Consider the following 11476-nt stretch of genomic DNA (forward strand, 5'->3'; position numbering starts at 1 on the left):
GGGCGGGGGTGGCGCAAAAGACGTGTAAAAAGGCACTGCAGGTCGTCACTGCGGATCGCGGTGGCCTTTCACTTTGACCTTTCAACTTATATAAATCCACACCTTTTCAAGATCCTAGCATGTGTGGAAAGCGCAGCGATGGCCGCAAACCGAAGCGCACCGCCGAGCTGGCTGAGTTGGCAGCGTCCTCCCTGCGCTGCGCTGCACCTCCCTTGTTTGGTGCTTGCTTGCACGTGCTCCTCTAATGAGGCTTCTGTAATCTTCGTATAGCTACCGCGTATCGTGTGTATGTCGTCAGCAAGCCCGGGCTGGCTGATAGCGTGCAACTCCCGTATCACGGGATCTGCGTCAGACGCAGCTCCGCGTTCGTCAGCGATCACACTTCTAACACATATATGAGGATTTCCTTACTGCCTCGATTGCTGCATCGATGGGTTTGACCCATGCAGACAGTGGCAGCGGCAACACGTCACCAGTGACGCCCCCAGCCAAAGCGAGCGCCGGAAGTGCCAAAGGCGCCCTGCATTCGGCCAAGATGCCGCTTCTCAGGTTGTTGGCTAGACACCAGGATCTCTGCTGCACAGGTTTGCGCCAGGCAGGTCATTTTGATCTGGCCTGATTGCTCGTCTGCCGTCTCAGGCGTCTATACCAGGCAACATTGTGGCTTTCTGCCTGTGAGTGAGTGTGGTGGGCTGGGGACAATCCGCTACTCATCAGCTTTACCTCGGCATGAGGTTTTGGAACAGATGTGTCTCATGCCCTGCTGGTGTGGGCCACTAATTTGGGCTGAGCTGCTGTGGCCGCGGCAGCCCCAGCAGCGGCATTGTTGGCAGCGGAGGCGCCAGTGGCCGGGCAGCGTGCAGCAAAGGCCACCGCCGACCGTGGCCGCTCCTGCACATCAAGGACAGTGACTAGTAGACTGCTGCTGTACATGCAACGGCCCTGTCCTGGGGCCCCTATCCCTGTCCCTTGTGTTATCACTCATCAGAGGACGCGACTGCACCACACCCCAGGCCTGGCAAGTTGTTCTGCCTTGCTGCTCAGCCAATCAGCAACCGTCTAACACCCTGATCATTTGCCTGACCTCTGTTCCTTGGACGGAGCGGCAAAGCAGCCAAGCGGGCCCGCAATATTACATGGTTTGCAACAATTTGGCCAGCCAGGGCCCAGGGACCAGCCATCGAGGGCCCAAAAGCATCCTGCTTGTGGCTCAAGGCACGCAACAGCAAGCATGTTCAAGACTGGCTCACTCAAGTGCAACCAGTTGTGTGCAGTGTGCCTGGGAATATATGTTTGTCAATAACATGGCTGCTGCTGATATCATGTGTGTAGCGTGAGCGTGCGATCGATGCCTACACACGTGGATTGGATGCCGCCGCCCTCTCCTGCGCCGCAGCAAACACCGCCTGCCGGTCCCTCAGCATTTCGCCTGGCTCCCGCTCCAGCTTCCTGGTGCTCAATGAGAAGCGCTCGGGCTTAAGCTCTGAACGCAGCACCAGCGCTGTGACCTTGTCTCCCACCTTGGCGTCTTCCGCTGAACTGATGCGCTCCTCGGTGATCTGGCTGATGTGCAGCAGCCCCACAGCTGGGACGCCGTTGCCAGTGATGACGTCAACAAATGCGCCATATTTCCGGACAGATTGCACCGTGCCCGTCACTAGCTCGCGGTCCTGTTTAGGGAGCACCCACGGGAGTATGCAACTGGGCTAAGTGGGTGTTCACGGCAAACCTCTTGACAAGAAGGCAGGCGCGATTGATCTGGTTGACAAGTCCAAGGGTGCAGGGTCGAGGAAGAGACGCGAGGTCGGGGCCAACAGTTGGATATACGTGCAACACAAACAAAGCTGCAGACACCCCTTGCGCGTGCAGCCTCGCAGGCCAAATCCGAGCAGAAAACTGTGCGCTCCCGAGCCCACTTGCCTGAGGCAATTCTGGAGGCTTGAACTCAGAGGGGGCGCAGGTAAGGAACAACTTGCACGCCTCTGTGTCAAACTTCAGCAGCGAAGCAGACAGCTCCGCGCCGATCAGCTCCTGCATCGGTTCAATAGCATGCTGCGAGGCGAGTGCGCCAGTTTGAGGAAGGTGATGGACTGTGGCAGCAAAGCGCTTTTGGCGACTAGCTACTAGCTACTGTGAAGCCAGGCAAGCCTGCCTATTCAGGTCAGCGCCCAGCTCTCGCGGCAACGCTTCAGATCCCTCACCTGGCCCAGTTTTGACTTGTGTATCAAGCCCGTGATGTTGGGTTGGCCAGGGCCAGGCGTCCACGATACGACAACACTGTTTGCGTCCCGCGTCAGCCGCTCCACTGTCACTGGGATCTTCTCTCCAGAGTCCCGCAGCTCTTCAAGCCGCGAGGACATGCTTTGCCACACACGCCACATGTAAGCACGCTTCTCCGCCCGCAAGAACACTCGATTTGGATTTGACAGCATCTCCCCTGGCCAGTCCTCAAGTGCAGCCACGCTGAGCTGGACGTCACACTGCAGGTGCTTGAGCACGACTGCTCTGGCTGTCATGCCGACCTGGAACAAGCGCCGGATGACGTCACTCCGCAGCTTGTCTTTGGAGCGCGTGATTTGCGTCGCTTCTAGGCTTAGACACAGGCCACCGCCAACGTCCAGTTCTATCCACTCCAGGTGGAAGCTGCGGTACACTCGCCGCATGACTGTCCCCTCAATCAAATCGCCGACCTGCACGGACGCCAGGGCGGGCGACGGACTGTTTGCACGCCGCGATCACGCACGCTTGCCCCTGCGCACACGCCCATCGTGCGGGCAGGGAGGCCCAACGAGCCGCGTTTCGACAAGCAGGCAAGATCTCCTTGCTGCTGCAAGGCTCAATCAGCACACCAATCATCCAGGGGGTATGCATTCACGCCGCCCCTGCCCTCACCTTGAGGTCATCCAGCCCCAGCCCCGGCTCGCCCAGGGCCCTGCGGTGGCTGAACAGCACCACCGCCTCCTCGCCTTCCTGGGTGCCTGTGACCTCCAACACAATTGCAGGGATGTCTCGCCCCACAAACTGCTGCAGCAGGTCCCTCTGCTTGGCGCGCGCCCGTCCTGCCTTCTCCTGGATAAGAAAGTGACACCATCACGATCTCAGCGGAGCGCTGCGTGGGGATTGGGCCCATTTTCCAGCCCAGGTCATTCTTGCATGCATGCCATTCAAAAGGACAATGGACATCTCAATCAGCTGGGGCACGTGGAAGTGGAGACCGCCTGCAATCCAGAATCTCGGAGTACCCTTACCGAGCTGGCGTTTGGCCCCAGCAACCCGAGCACGTGCGCCACGGGAATCGTCCCTGTCACAACAGGAGCCGCCGCATCTCCTGTATTGTACCGCACTGCCAGTCCATGCTGTTCAAGATCTTCTGAGTAGTTGACCATCCCCGTGACTGTGACTGTCACGCGACGGCGCTGGTCCCTGAGATCCTCCAGCCTCTGCAGCAGCCCACCACCGAGCCCTGTGCGTGCCAGCGAACCGTCTAAACCGCCTGCTTCTGCTGGCACTGCATGGGTGATCCTGCGCCTGCTGGCTCTGCAGATGAGAAACGTGCTGCTGCTTGGCTGGCAAAGTCTCAGACTGCCGCATGCAGTGCATGTATGAGCACGCATGGGAGCGGCGTGAGGCGTTGTCTGCCGCGCCCTGCAGGGCGTGGCAGCGGCCGCCCGCTGAAGGCCGCAGATCATGATGTTGATGGGTTGAGTTTGTATGATTGTAGCCACCACCACGTATGCGAGCCTAGTATTTCCAGGTGGCGAACTACGGTACCGTAGCCCGCACCCAAACGTTGATCTCACGAAAGATAAAAGGAAGACCCGAGCAGAACGACAGCGTGCAGCCGCAACAACATGGTGTACAATGCTTGCAAGCATACGAATGTAACTCGCCGGACCGGTCACCTGGCCAGGTGGCGCGTCAGTTCATCAGTTGCTGCCTCCAGCAGAGCTCCAGCTCTGAGGACGAAAAATTGTTGCAGTGTGCTCCGCTGGGCACGAATCGACACTCAGCTCCTACGTTGAGCCCAAAAAAAGCTACGCCTGGCAGGGCGGAGTGGCACGTGCGCACAGGGGAAGCTGGTTGCACAGATGCAGCACGTTGCAGGGGGAGGGACAGGGGGCTGCGCTGGAGCACCGAGGAGACCAGATTGACCACTTGCCTGAGAATTCACCGGAGCAAAAGTCGCCATAAGCGTTTGTTATGAGGCCGTGCGTAAGGCGTGGCAAGGGGGACAGCTGCACTGTGCAGGCGTTCTGTGGCTGCTGGGGCGCCACACGCAGTTGCTTGCCCAACTCGCAACCAGAATCCGCGCAGGTCAGGAGGTGCGCGCACATCCATCTGTGTGGTGACAGACCTTGCCATGGCACGCGTCACGCAGGACGGTCCTGAACAACCATGCGACCAAAACTCGAAACTACTGGCAGTCCAGCGGCCCTGAGACACAAACGCCACCGTGCCGCGTGGGGTGAGGGGCAAGTACGCGGGGGAGCACCACGGGGCTCAGCCCTGGGCAGGCTGCCCGCCCCTCACCCAGCAGCTGCGCGCCGCCTCACACGTATTCGGACGCAGCCCGTCACAACGTCAGATTTGTCCAGTCTGAAGGCCGCATCACGCGCTGATCTCAAGCCTGTTCGGCCCGGCAGCCTGAATGCCGGCCTCAGCGCCGCCACAGGTAGGGTCGGGGCCCAGCAACGCTCCCGAAAACCAGAGTACAGTATTTGGTTGGACCCGTAGCAACATCTTGCCTGCTGTTAGCCTCACTGGGTTTGATCTTGTGCACACAGATCCCGATGCCTGCTGCGTGTGCCGGCGCTTGCTAAGGTGCTATCACATCAAAATTTGGCCAGGCCCTCAATTTCAAACAGTCAGCTTCATTCCCTCATCGCATGCCGCTGCTGCCTCAGCTTGTGCGCCAGCCCATCAATGCCCTTTGGACGGTGTGGATGGCACAAAGTCACGAGCATGAAGGGCTTTTTGGGTTTCGGTAAAGACAAAAGCATGAAATCACATTTTTGTTGCAAGCAAAGATCAGGCAGCCTGGGCGTGAGGCCAGATGTGGAAGGGCAGGGCCGTGCATCATCCCAGCCCAAGGCCCTTGTTGGCAGTCCGGGCCCCCAGGCAAGTTCTTTAGGTGTTTGCCGTATCAAGGACATCGATGTGTGCCCACGTGCGCTCATGTTGGTGGACACATCAGCTTAAATTTACTAGCCCCGGCGCCATCTGGACTGGCGATTGAGGGGCGCCATGATAACCGCCATGAGTCACTCACACTTCCCTTGGAACTGTCACTTTGCAACACAAACACAACGGAGTTGGCTCACGGCATTGAAATTCGACAGATTTTCTGAAAAGGCGTCGCAACATACTACCGCGTCGTAACGCGATAATAACCGCGACGCGCATCGCTCTCGCGGGAAGGCCTCGAAGTTTAGTGAGCCCCCAGGCACCTGCAATGCGGCGAGCAAGGAGTCCAGGTCGCATTGAGGACGAAGGCGCGGCAGGCGGCAGGCTGCAACGCCAAAGACTGGCCGCACCAGGTCAGGCGCAGACCCATCATGCAGTGATAGCTGCCTGGTGCTCTGGCCTCAAAACAGACGCATGCCGTTTTGCCGTCAGGACGAAGATCACCCCAACAGATTCTAGATTGCGGTGCCGGATTACCCCTGGTCTGGGTCAAGCGTTGCAGCGCCGACAGCATGACAGCAGGTGGCCCTGCACCGGCGCAAACTGTACACAACCCGCAACGAACCACACGCGCAGAGCCGGCGGCGGTGCTGGAGCCGGTGCAGGCGGAGGAGCTGGAAGCCGAGGCAGCAGAGGTCGGGGGACAGCAGGGGGAGCAGCCTCCGGTGGAAGCCGAGGGGGCCGCTGACGAGGACGAGGAGGGCCGCTCCGATGAATGGAGCCTCGGCGAGGGAGAGAGCGAGGAGGGAGTTGAGTACGAGGACGGGGACGAGGACGCGGATGACGAAGGACACATTGAGGAGGAGGAGTTCTTTGATGATGATTACGGTGAGAGACTGGACTGCTGCGGTGTGCGAGCGTTGCGTCGAGAGCCGCGCGCCGGCTGGCGCAGCCGCTGCCGGGGTTGTTCCCTTGTGGGGGCAGGCTCACATCCTTGATAGCTGTGCAACTGACCAAGGAATGGCCGTGATTAATGCACACGGGCATGTTGCGGTTCACGGCGGCGTGGTGCTGGCGCAGCATCAATTGGCGGGTGTGCCAAGAGCGCGTGCGAGGTCCCTTGGGGGACGGGCGCCCTCGCTCGCTCCACGTCCGCACGCAAAGACCCGAAGCACCCTCCGCCACATGCGTCCATCCTGATTGGCCCAGGCGCGGGATGGGACGCGCCCGAGCGCGCCGTCGGCGCTGCGCCCGCGCGGCAGCCTGGCGACACGCTCATCGCGCCCGGTGTGTGGGCGCGCCGCATGCCCGACGGCCGCCACTGCCTGCTGGGCGCGCCGCTGCGCTACGCGCCCAAGCTGCTGCGGCGCATCTTCGGCTTCTCCCAGCAGCGCGGGCAGCTGCTGTGGCGCCGCCAGGAGCCAATTGACGACGAGGCGTGGCGCTACATTTGCGACACCCTGGCGGCGCCGAGGATCCAGCCGCTCCTGCAGAGTGGGCGGCGCGTGCTGGAGCCGCTGCCGGGTGGGTGGGATTTGAGCGGCCAAAGGGATCTGCCTGGTTGCATGTTAGTAATGGGGCTTGGGGGACCTAGAACTGGCGATGGTGGGGGCACGCTTGCTGCTGGTGTCTGGGGCTTCCCCTGTTTGGTTGGATACTAAATTGGATACACAAAGCAGGGCTGACATGCATGCTCCGCTCGCTCATCTATTGTTCTACTGCAGGGTGGGGCTTCCCAGCCTCCCTGAGGCTGCACGACAGCAGCGGCAATGTGCTGCAGGGTCCTCGGCGCTCGGGCCGCGGCGCCAAACCTTGGAATGTGGGCAGGTGAGCGAGGAGGGGACGGCGTACCCTGGTGCTCAGCAGGGGAGGGGGAACGGGCTGCTGTTGCTTGTGATGTTCAGGTCAGGGCACAGGTGGGATCCTTGGGAGGGAAATCAAAGGGGCCATGCACTGGTGCCTGCTGCATGGGGTTTGGGTGCACTCTGCCCTGCGAGACAGGTTGCTGATCGCCCCCGCACCAACGAAATTCTCGCCATGCTCTGCAAACCCCCCACCAACCCCATCCCACCCAGGCAGTTTTTCAGCAGCTTCAACCAAGGGGTTGAGGACAGCTTCTTGTGGGCGGACGGTGTCGGGCCCATGGAGCCGGAGGCCCAGCAGAGCTTCAATGAGATGGTCCGCAACCACGGCCTGTGGGCTGTCTTTGGCTGAAGCTTCTGGATTTGTAGTTTGAGCTGGGGTTGCACTTCACTTGTGTGGACGATGGCGTGGGCTGCCTTGCAGTTGCCGTGTTGGAGCCTGTGCCAGGGCTTTGGACAACACGCCACGCATCATGTAATCTGCCCACCATGCTCAAATCCTGCAATGTTGACTTGCCCAAGTTGTTTGTGCTGGCGGCCTGTGGCAAATTGAATTGCAGTGAGATTTCAACTTTACACAATGTAATGCAGTTGAGGCGACACGGGTCTGTTGGTCAACGTTGTTCCCCGACCAACCCTGCAGCCTGAAACCATTGTGTGTGTAAGATGCCGACGGCAATCGCAGCCCAAATCCTGTTGCAGCAATAGGGGGGTGAACATGCACATTGAAGAAAGTATGTCACACTCTCCAGCCAGACATCCCTTGTGGATAATATGTGCCATGCAGCAAGCGCACAGATGCAAACGCTTGAATGTCCCACAGGTGGTTGCAACAACAAGTGCATCAACGTGTGCCTCCGACCACGTGCACTAATGCTTGTCGGCCATCAGCTTGGACCCACTAAGCCCGGCGCCATGTGGACTGCTCCTGCTAAGTACTGAGGGCCGATACAGTATGTAACCGCCATGAGTCACTCACACTTCTCTTGGAAGTGCCGCACTGCATCACCATGTCAGCGGGATTTGATCACTGCATATATTTGTTGGATTTAAAAAAAAACATCATCGCAGCAGACTACGGCGTAACGGAAACAGCCGCGGCGCGCATCGCTCTCGTGGGACGGCCTCCACGTTTAGTGGGCTCCCAGGCACCTGCAATGAGGCGATCAAGAAGTGCGGGTGACATCGAGGACGAAGGCGCGGCAGGCAACAGGCTGAAATGCCAAAGGGTCGCAGCACCAGGTCAGGCGCCGACGCATCACGCAGCAGCTGCCTGGTGCTCTGGCCTCAAAACAGACGCATTCATACGTTTGTAGAAAATTTACACAGACTAACAGACTGCTGCGACGCCCGGCCACCCCTAGCTTGGGTCAGGCCTTGCGGCGCCAGCAGCAGACAGGCAGCCGAAACAATGACAAAATCTGCCGACACCCGCAACAATCCGCCCACACAGAATCGGCGGTGCTGGTGGAGCCTGTGCAGGCCGAGGAGCCAGAAGCCGAGGCAGCAGAGGTTGGGGGACAGGAGGGCGAGGAGCCTCCAGTGGAAGCCGAGGAGGCCGCTGACGAGGACGAGGAGGGCAGCGACGAAAGGGACAGCCTCGGCGAGGGAGAGAGCGAGGAGAGAGACGAGTACGAGGACGGAGATGAGGGAGCAGATGATGTGGAATACGATGAAGAGGGATTCTTGGAAGAGGATGGCTACGGTGAGGGACTGCTCAGGCCTGCGGGCGTTTCCTGGAGGTCCGTGCGCGGGCGCCGCCGCCGCTTGGATTGTTCCCTGGTTCAGGGTGGTACAGGTTCGATCTGCAGGGCGACGGCCTTGAGACGAAAGACCCTTGGAGTTGTGAACGGAGACCTTTGCAGTGCGCTGCATCGTGGCGCTGGCATTGCATCCATGGGCACGTGTGTCAAGCACGTGCACGCGTGCCCACGGGGAACGTGCGCCCTCGCTCGCTCAACGACCCCATGCAAGACCTAAAGCAACCTCCGCCACGCGCATATGTACTAATCGGCCCGGGCGGGGCAGACGACGCGCCCGAGCGCGCCGTTGGTACTGCGCCGGAACCGCAGGCTGGCGACGCTCTGGTCACGCCGGGCGTCTGGGCGCGCCGCATGCCCGACGGCCGCCACTGCCTGCTGGGCGCGCCGCTGCGCTACGCGCCCAAGCTGCTGCGGCGCATCTTCGGCTTCTCCCAGCAGCGCGGGCAGCTGCTGTGGCGCCGCCAGGAGCCAATTGACGACGAGGCGTGGCGCTACACTTGCGACGCCCTGGCGGCGCCGAGGATCCAGCCGCTCCTGCAGAGTGGGCGGCGCGTGCTGGAGCCGCTGCCGGGTGGGTGGGATTTGAGCGGCCAAAGGGATCTGCCTGGTTGCATGTTAGTAATGGGGCTTGGGGGGGCTAGAACTGAGGTTGGTGTGTGCGCGCTTGCTGCAGCTGTCTGCTGCATCCCCTGGGTCGTTGTAATCTTCTTGATACACAACGCAATCTCATGTTCGCACTCTTCCCTGTGCTTGCGGCCGCGCGCGTCCCACCCGTGGTGTCACTGCAGCGTGGGGCTTCCCAGCCTCCTTGAGGCTGAAGGACAGCCGCGGCGATGTGCTGCAGGGCCCGAAGCGCTCTGGCAGTGGTGCCATGTCTTACAACGTGGGCAGGTGGGTGGGGAGGGGATGAGCGGATCCTGGTGTCCAGGGGAGGGGGAAACTAGTGGCAGCCATCACCCAGTCGGCCGCCCCGCAGTGGCAGTCACACCAGCAGCAGATGCGGGCCTTTGCTGTGTGGATCGCCGCTGGTGTGCGTATGGCTGTTGTTGCGAGGCTCAAGGGCATGGAGCCGGGTTTTGGCGGCTGCCGTCGCCTGTGCTGTTGAGGACAGAGCATAGCACAGGCTTCCTGGGAGGGACATCAAAGGGGCCATGCACTGGTGCCAGCTGCAGCACAGCACATGGATTGAGTGCAGTACGCCCTGCACGCCCATCTGCTGATCGGCCCCCGCCCAAGATTCTTGCCGCGCTCTTCAAATCCCCCACCAACCCCACCCCACACAGGCAGTTTTTCAGCAGCTTCAATAAGGGGGTTGACGGCAGCTTCTTCTGGGCAGACGGCGTCGGGCCGTTCGACCCGGAGGCCCAGCAGAGCTTTAATGATGCGATGTGATGGCAGACAACCAAGGTTTGGGGTCGTCTTTGGCTGAAGCCAAGGATGTCTTGGGTCGGGCTGGGATTGTGCTGCACTCGTGTTCAGAAGAAGGTGGGCCGCCGTATAAGGGCTATGGACGACACCCCAGGCATCATGTGGTCTGCCCGCCATGCATGCTCCATGTGTTACAAGCTTTTCTTGCCCAGGCTGTTTGTGCCAAAGACCTGAGGCGCTTGAACTACAGAGCTCAACTTCTTAATTGTGCTTACAACCTGAGGCACTCAATTCCCAGTGAGGTTGCAACTTTACACATTGCGGTGGAGACAAAACGTGCATGTTGGTCAACCTTGTTTCCCTGACTGATGTGCAGCCTACAACCATCACATGTGTAAAATGCCAAGGGCAATCACAGCCCAGATTGTGTTGCAGCAACAGTGGAGTGAGTGGATGGACCTGCACATTAAGGAAGTAATCACATGCTCCAGCCAGACATCCCTCGTGTATAACATGGGTATTGCCATGCAGCAAGCGCAGAGATGAAAGCGCTTTAGATTATAATTGACAACGGCGCGTGTGTGCCATGATGGATTGCCACAACAGCAGGCAGAATGTTTTGCAACACCATCTGTCCAACTGCCAATGGCAGTACACCACTGCAGCAAGATGCTCAACTTGCACAAAGGGTGATCAGGATGCGGCCTGCTGTGAAGCAAGCAGGCCCGGTGTTTACACGCATAACCCCTGCCAGCAGAGGCTGGCTGCAAACCAACCACCACGACAACGCTCAAGTGCTTCAACATCCAACCCCGTTTGTAAAAACTTGATCCACGCACAAGCACCTCGGCTATGACAGCCACGCCCTGCCGCAGCCCCAGAGGGGCTGGCAGCTGCATGGCTGGCCAGCAAATCCGCCCTCGCAAACCAGCCTTGGCCTGCCTGCCCACCGCGCCAGGTGATGCAACAGTGGAGCTCCCACGCCCTGCTGACTCATCAGCACCTCAACAACCAAACCACCAGGACCGCGACCGCTCTTTACCCGCCTCCGGCTCGCCTCAGCCCTCGATGTGGATCTCCTTGGCTGCGGGCTTGGGCTCCTGGGACCTCTTAGGGACAGTGACGGTCATCACGCCGTCCTTGATGGCGGCGGAGATGCCCTCAGGGTCAACGGTCTCGGGCAGGCCAAAGGAGCGGAAGAAGGAGCCGTGGGAGCGCTCCACCCACGTGACGCGCCCCTCCTGGTGGGATGGGGTGCACGGCGAGAAGGGGTCGTGCGGGCGAGTCGGGAGGGGCCGGAAGGGTTGAGGGGTTTGGGAGGTGCGCAGGGACAGCAGGCGGGCGCGGGCAGGAGGGGCG

At 60.3% G+C, this 11476-nt stretch overlaps 4 protein-coding genes across 4 annotated transcripts; 2 read left to right on the forward strand and 2 right to left on the reverse strand.

The window, feature by feature from the left end:
• Positions 1–1352: 1352 nt before the first annotated feature.
• Positions 1353–3386, reverse strand: MNEG_1294 (30S ribosomal protein S1; the record flags this gene model as incomplete). Its single annotated transcript, XM_014050226.1, has 4 exons — positions 1353–1670; positions 2523–2690; positions 2893–3069; positions 3249–3386. The coding sequence occupies 4 exons, from the start codon at positions 3384–3386 to the stop codon at positions 1353–1355; spliced, it is 801 nt and encodes a 266-aa protein (XP_013905680.1).
• A 2310-nt stretch (positions 3387–5696) lies between these two features.
• Positions 5697–7338, forward strand: MNEG_1295 (hypothetical protein; the record flags this gene model as incomplete). The annotated part of the gene is made up of 4 exons (XM_014050227.1): positions 5697–6012; positions 6334–6648; positions 6849–6951; positions 7200–7338. 4 exons carry the CDS (start codon positions 5697–5699, stop codon positions 7336–7338), a joined length of 873 nt encoding a protein of 290 aa, XP_013905681.1.
• An 805-nt stretch (positions 7339–8143) lies between these two features.
• MNEG_1296 (hypothetical protein) lies at positions 8144–10141 on the forward strand (the record flags this gene model as incomplete). Its single annotated transcript, XM_014050228.1, has 5 exons — positions 8144–8228; positions 8440–8691; positions 9015–9320; positions 9538–9640; positions 10033–10141. The coding sequence occupies 5 exons, from the start codon at positions 8144–8146 to the stop codon at positions 10139–10141; spliced, it is 855 nt and encodes a 284-aa protein (XP_013905682.1).
• Positions 10142–11175: 1034 nt separating this feature from the next.
• MNEG_1297 (hypothetical protein) lies at positions 11176–11358 on the reverse strand (the record flags this gene model as incomplete). The annotated part of the gene is made up of 1 exon (XM_014050229.1): positions 11176–11358. A coding segment is annotated over one exon (183 nt), but the record flags the coding sequence as incomplete, so codon positions are not given.
• Positions 11359–11476: the final 118 nt, after the last annotated feature.

The sequence above is a fragment of the Monoraphidium neglectum genome (genome assembly GCF_000611645.1).
Source record: "Monoraphidium neglectum strain SAG 48.87 unplaced genomic scaffold scaffold00126, whole genome shotgun sequence".
Taxonomy (NCBI): domain Eukaryota; kingdom Viridiplantae; phylum Chlorophyta; class Chlorophyceae; order Sphaeropleales; family Selenastraceae; genus Monoraphidium; species Monoraphidium neglectum.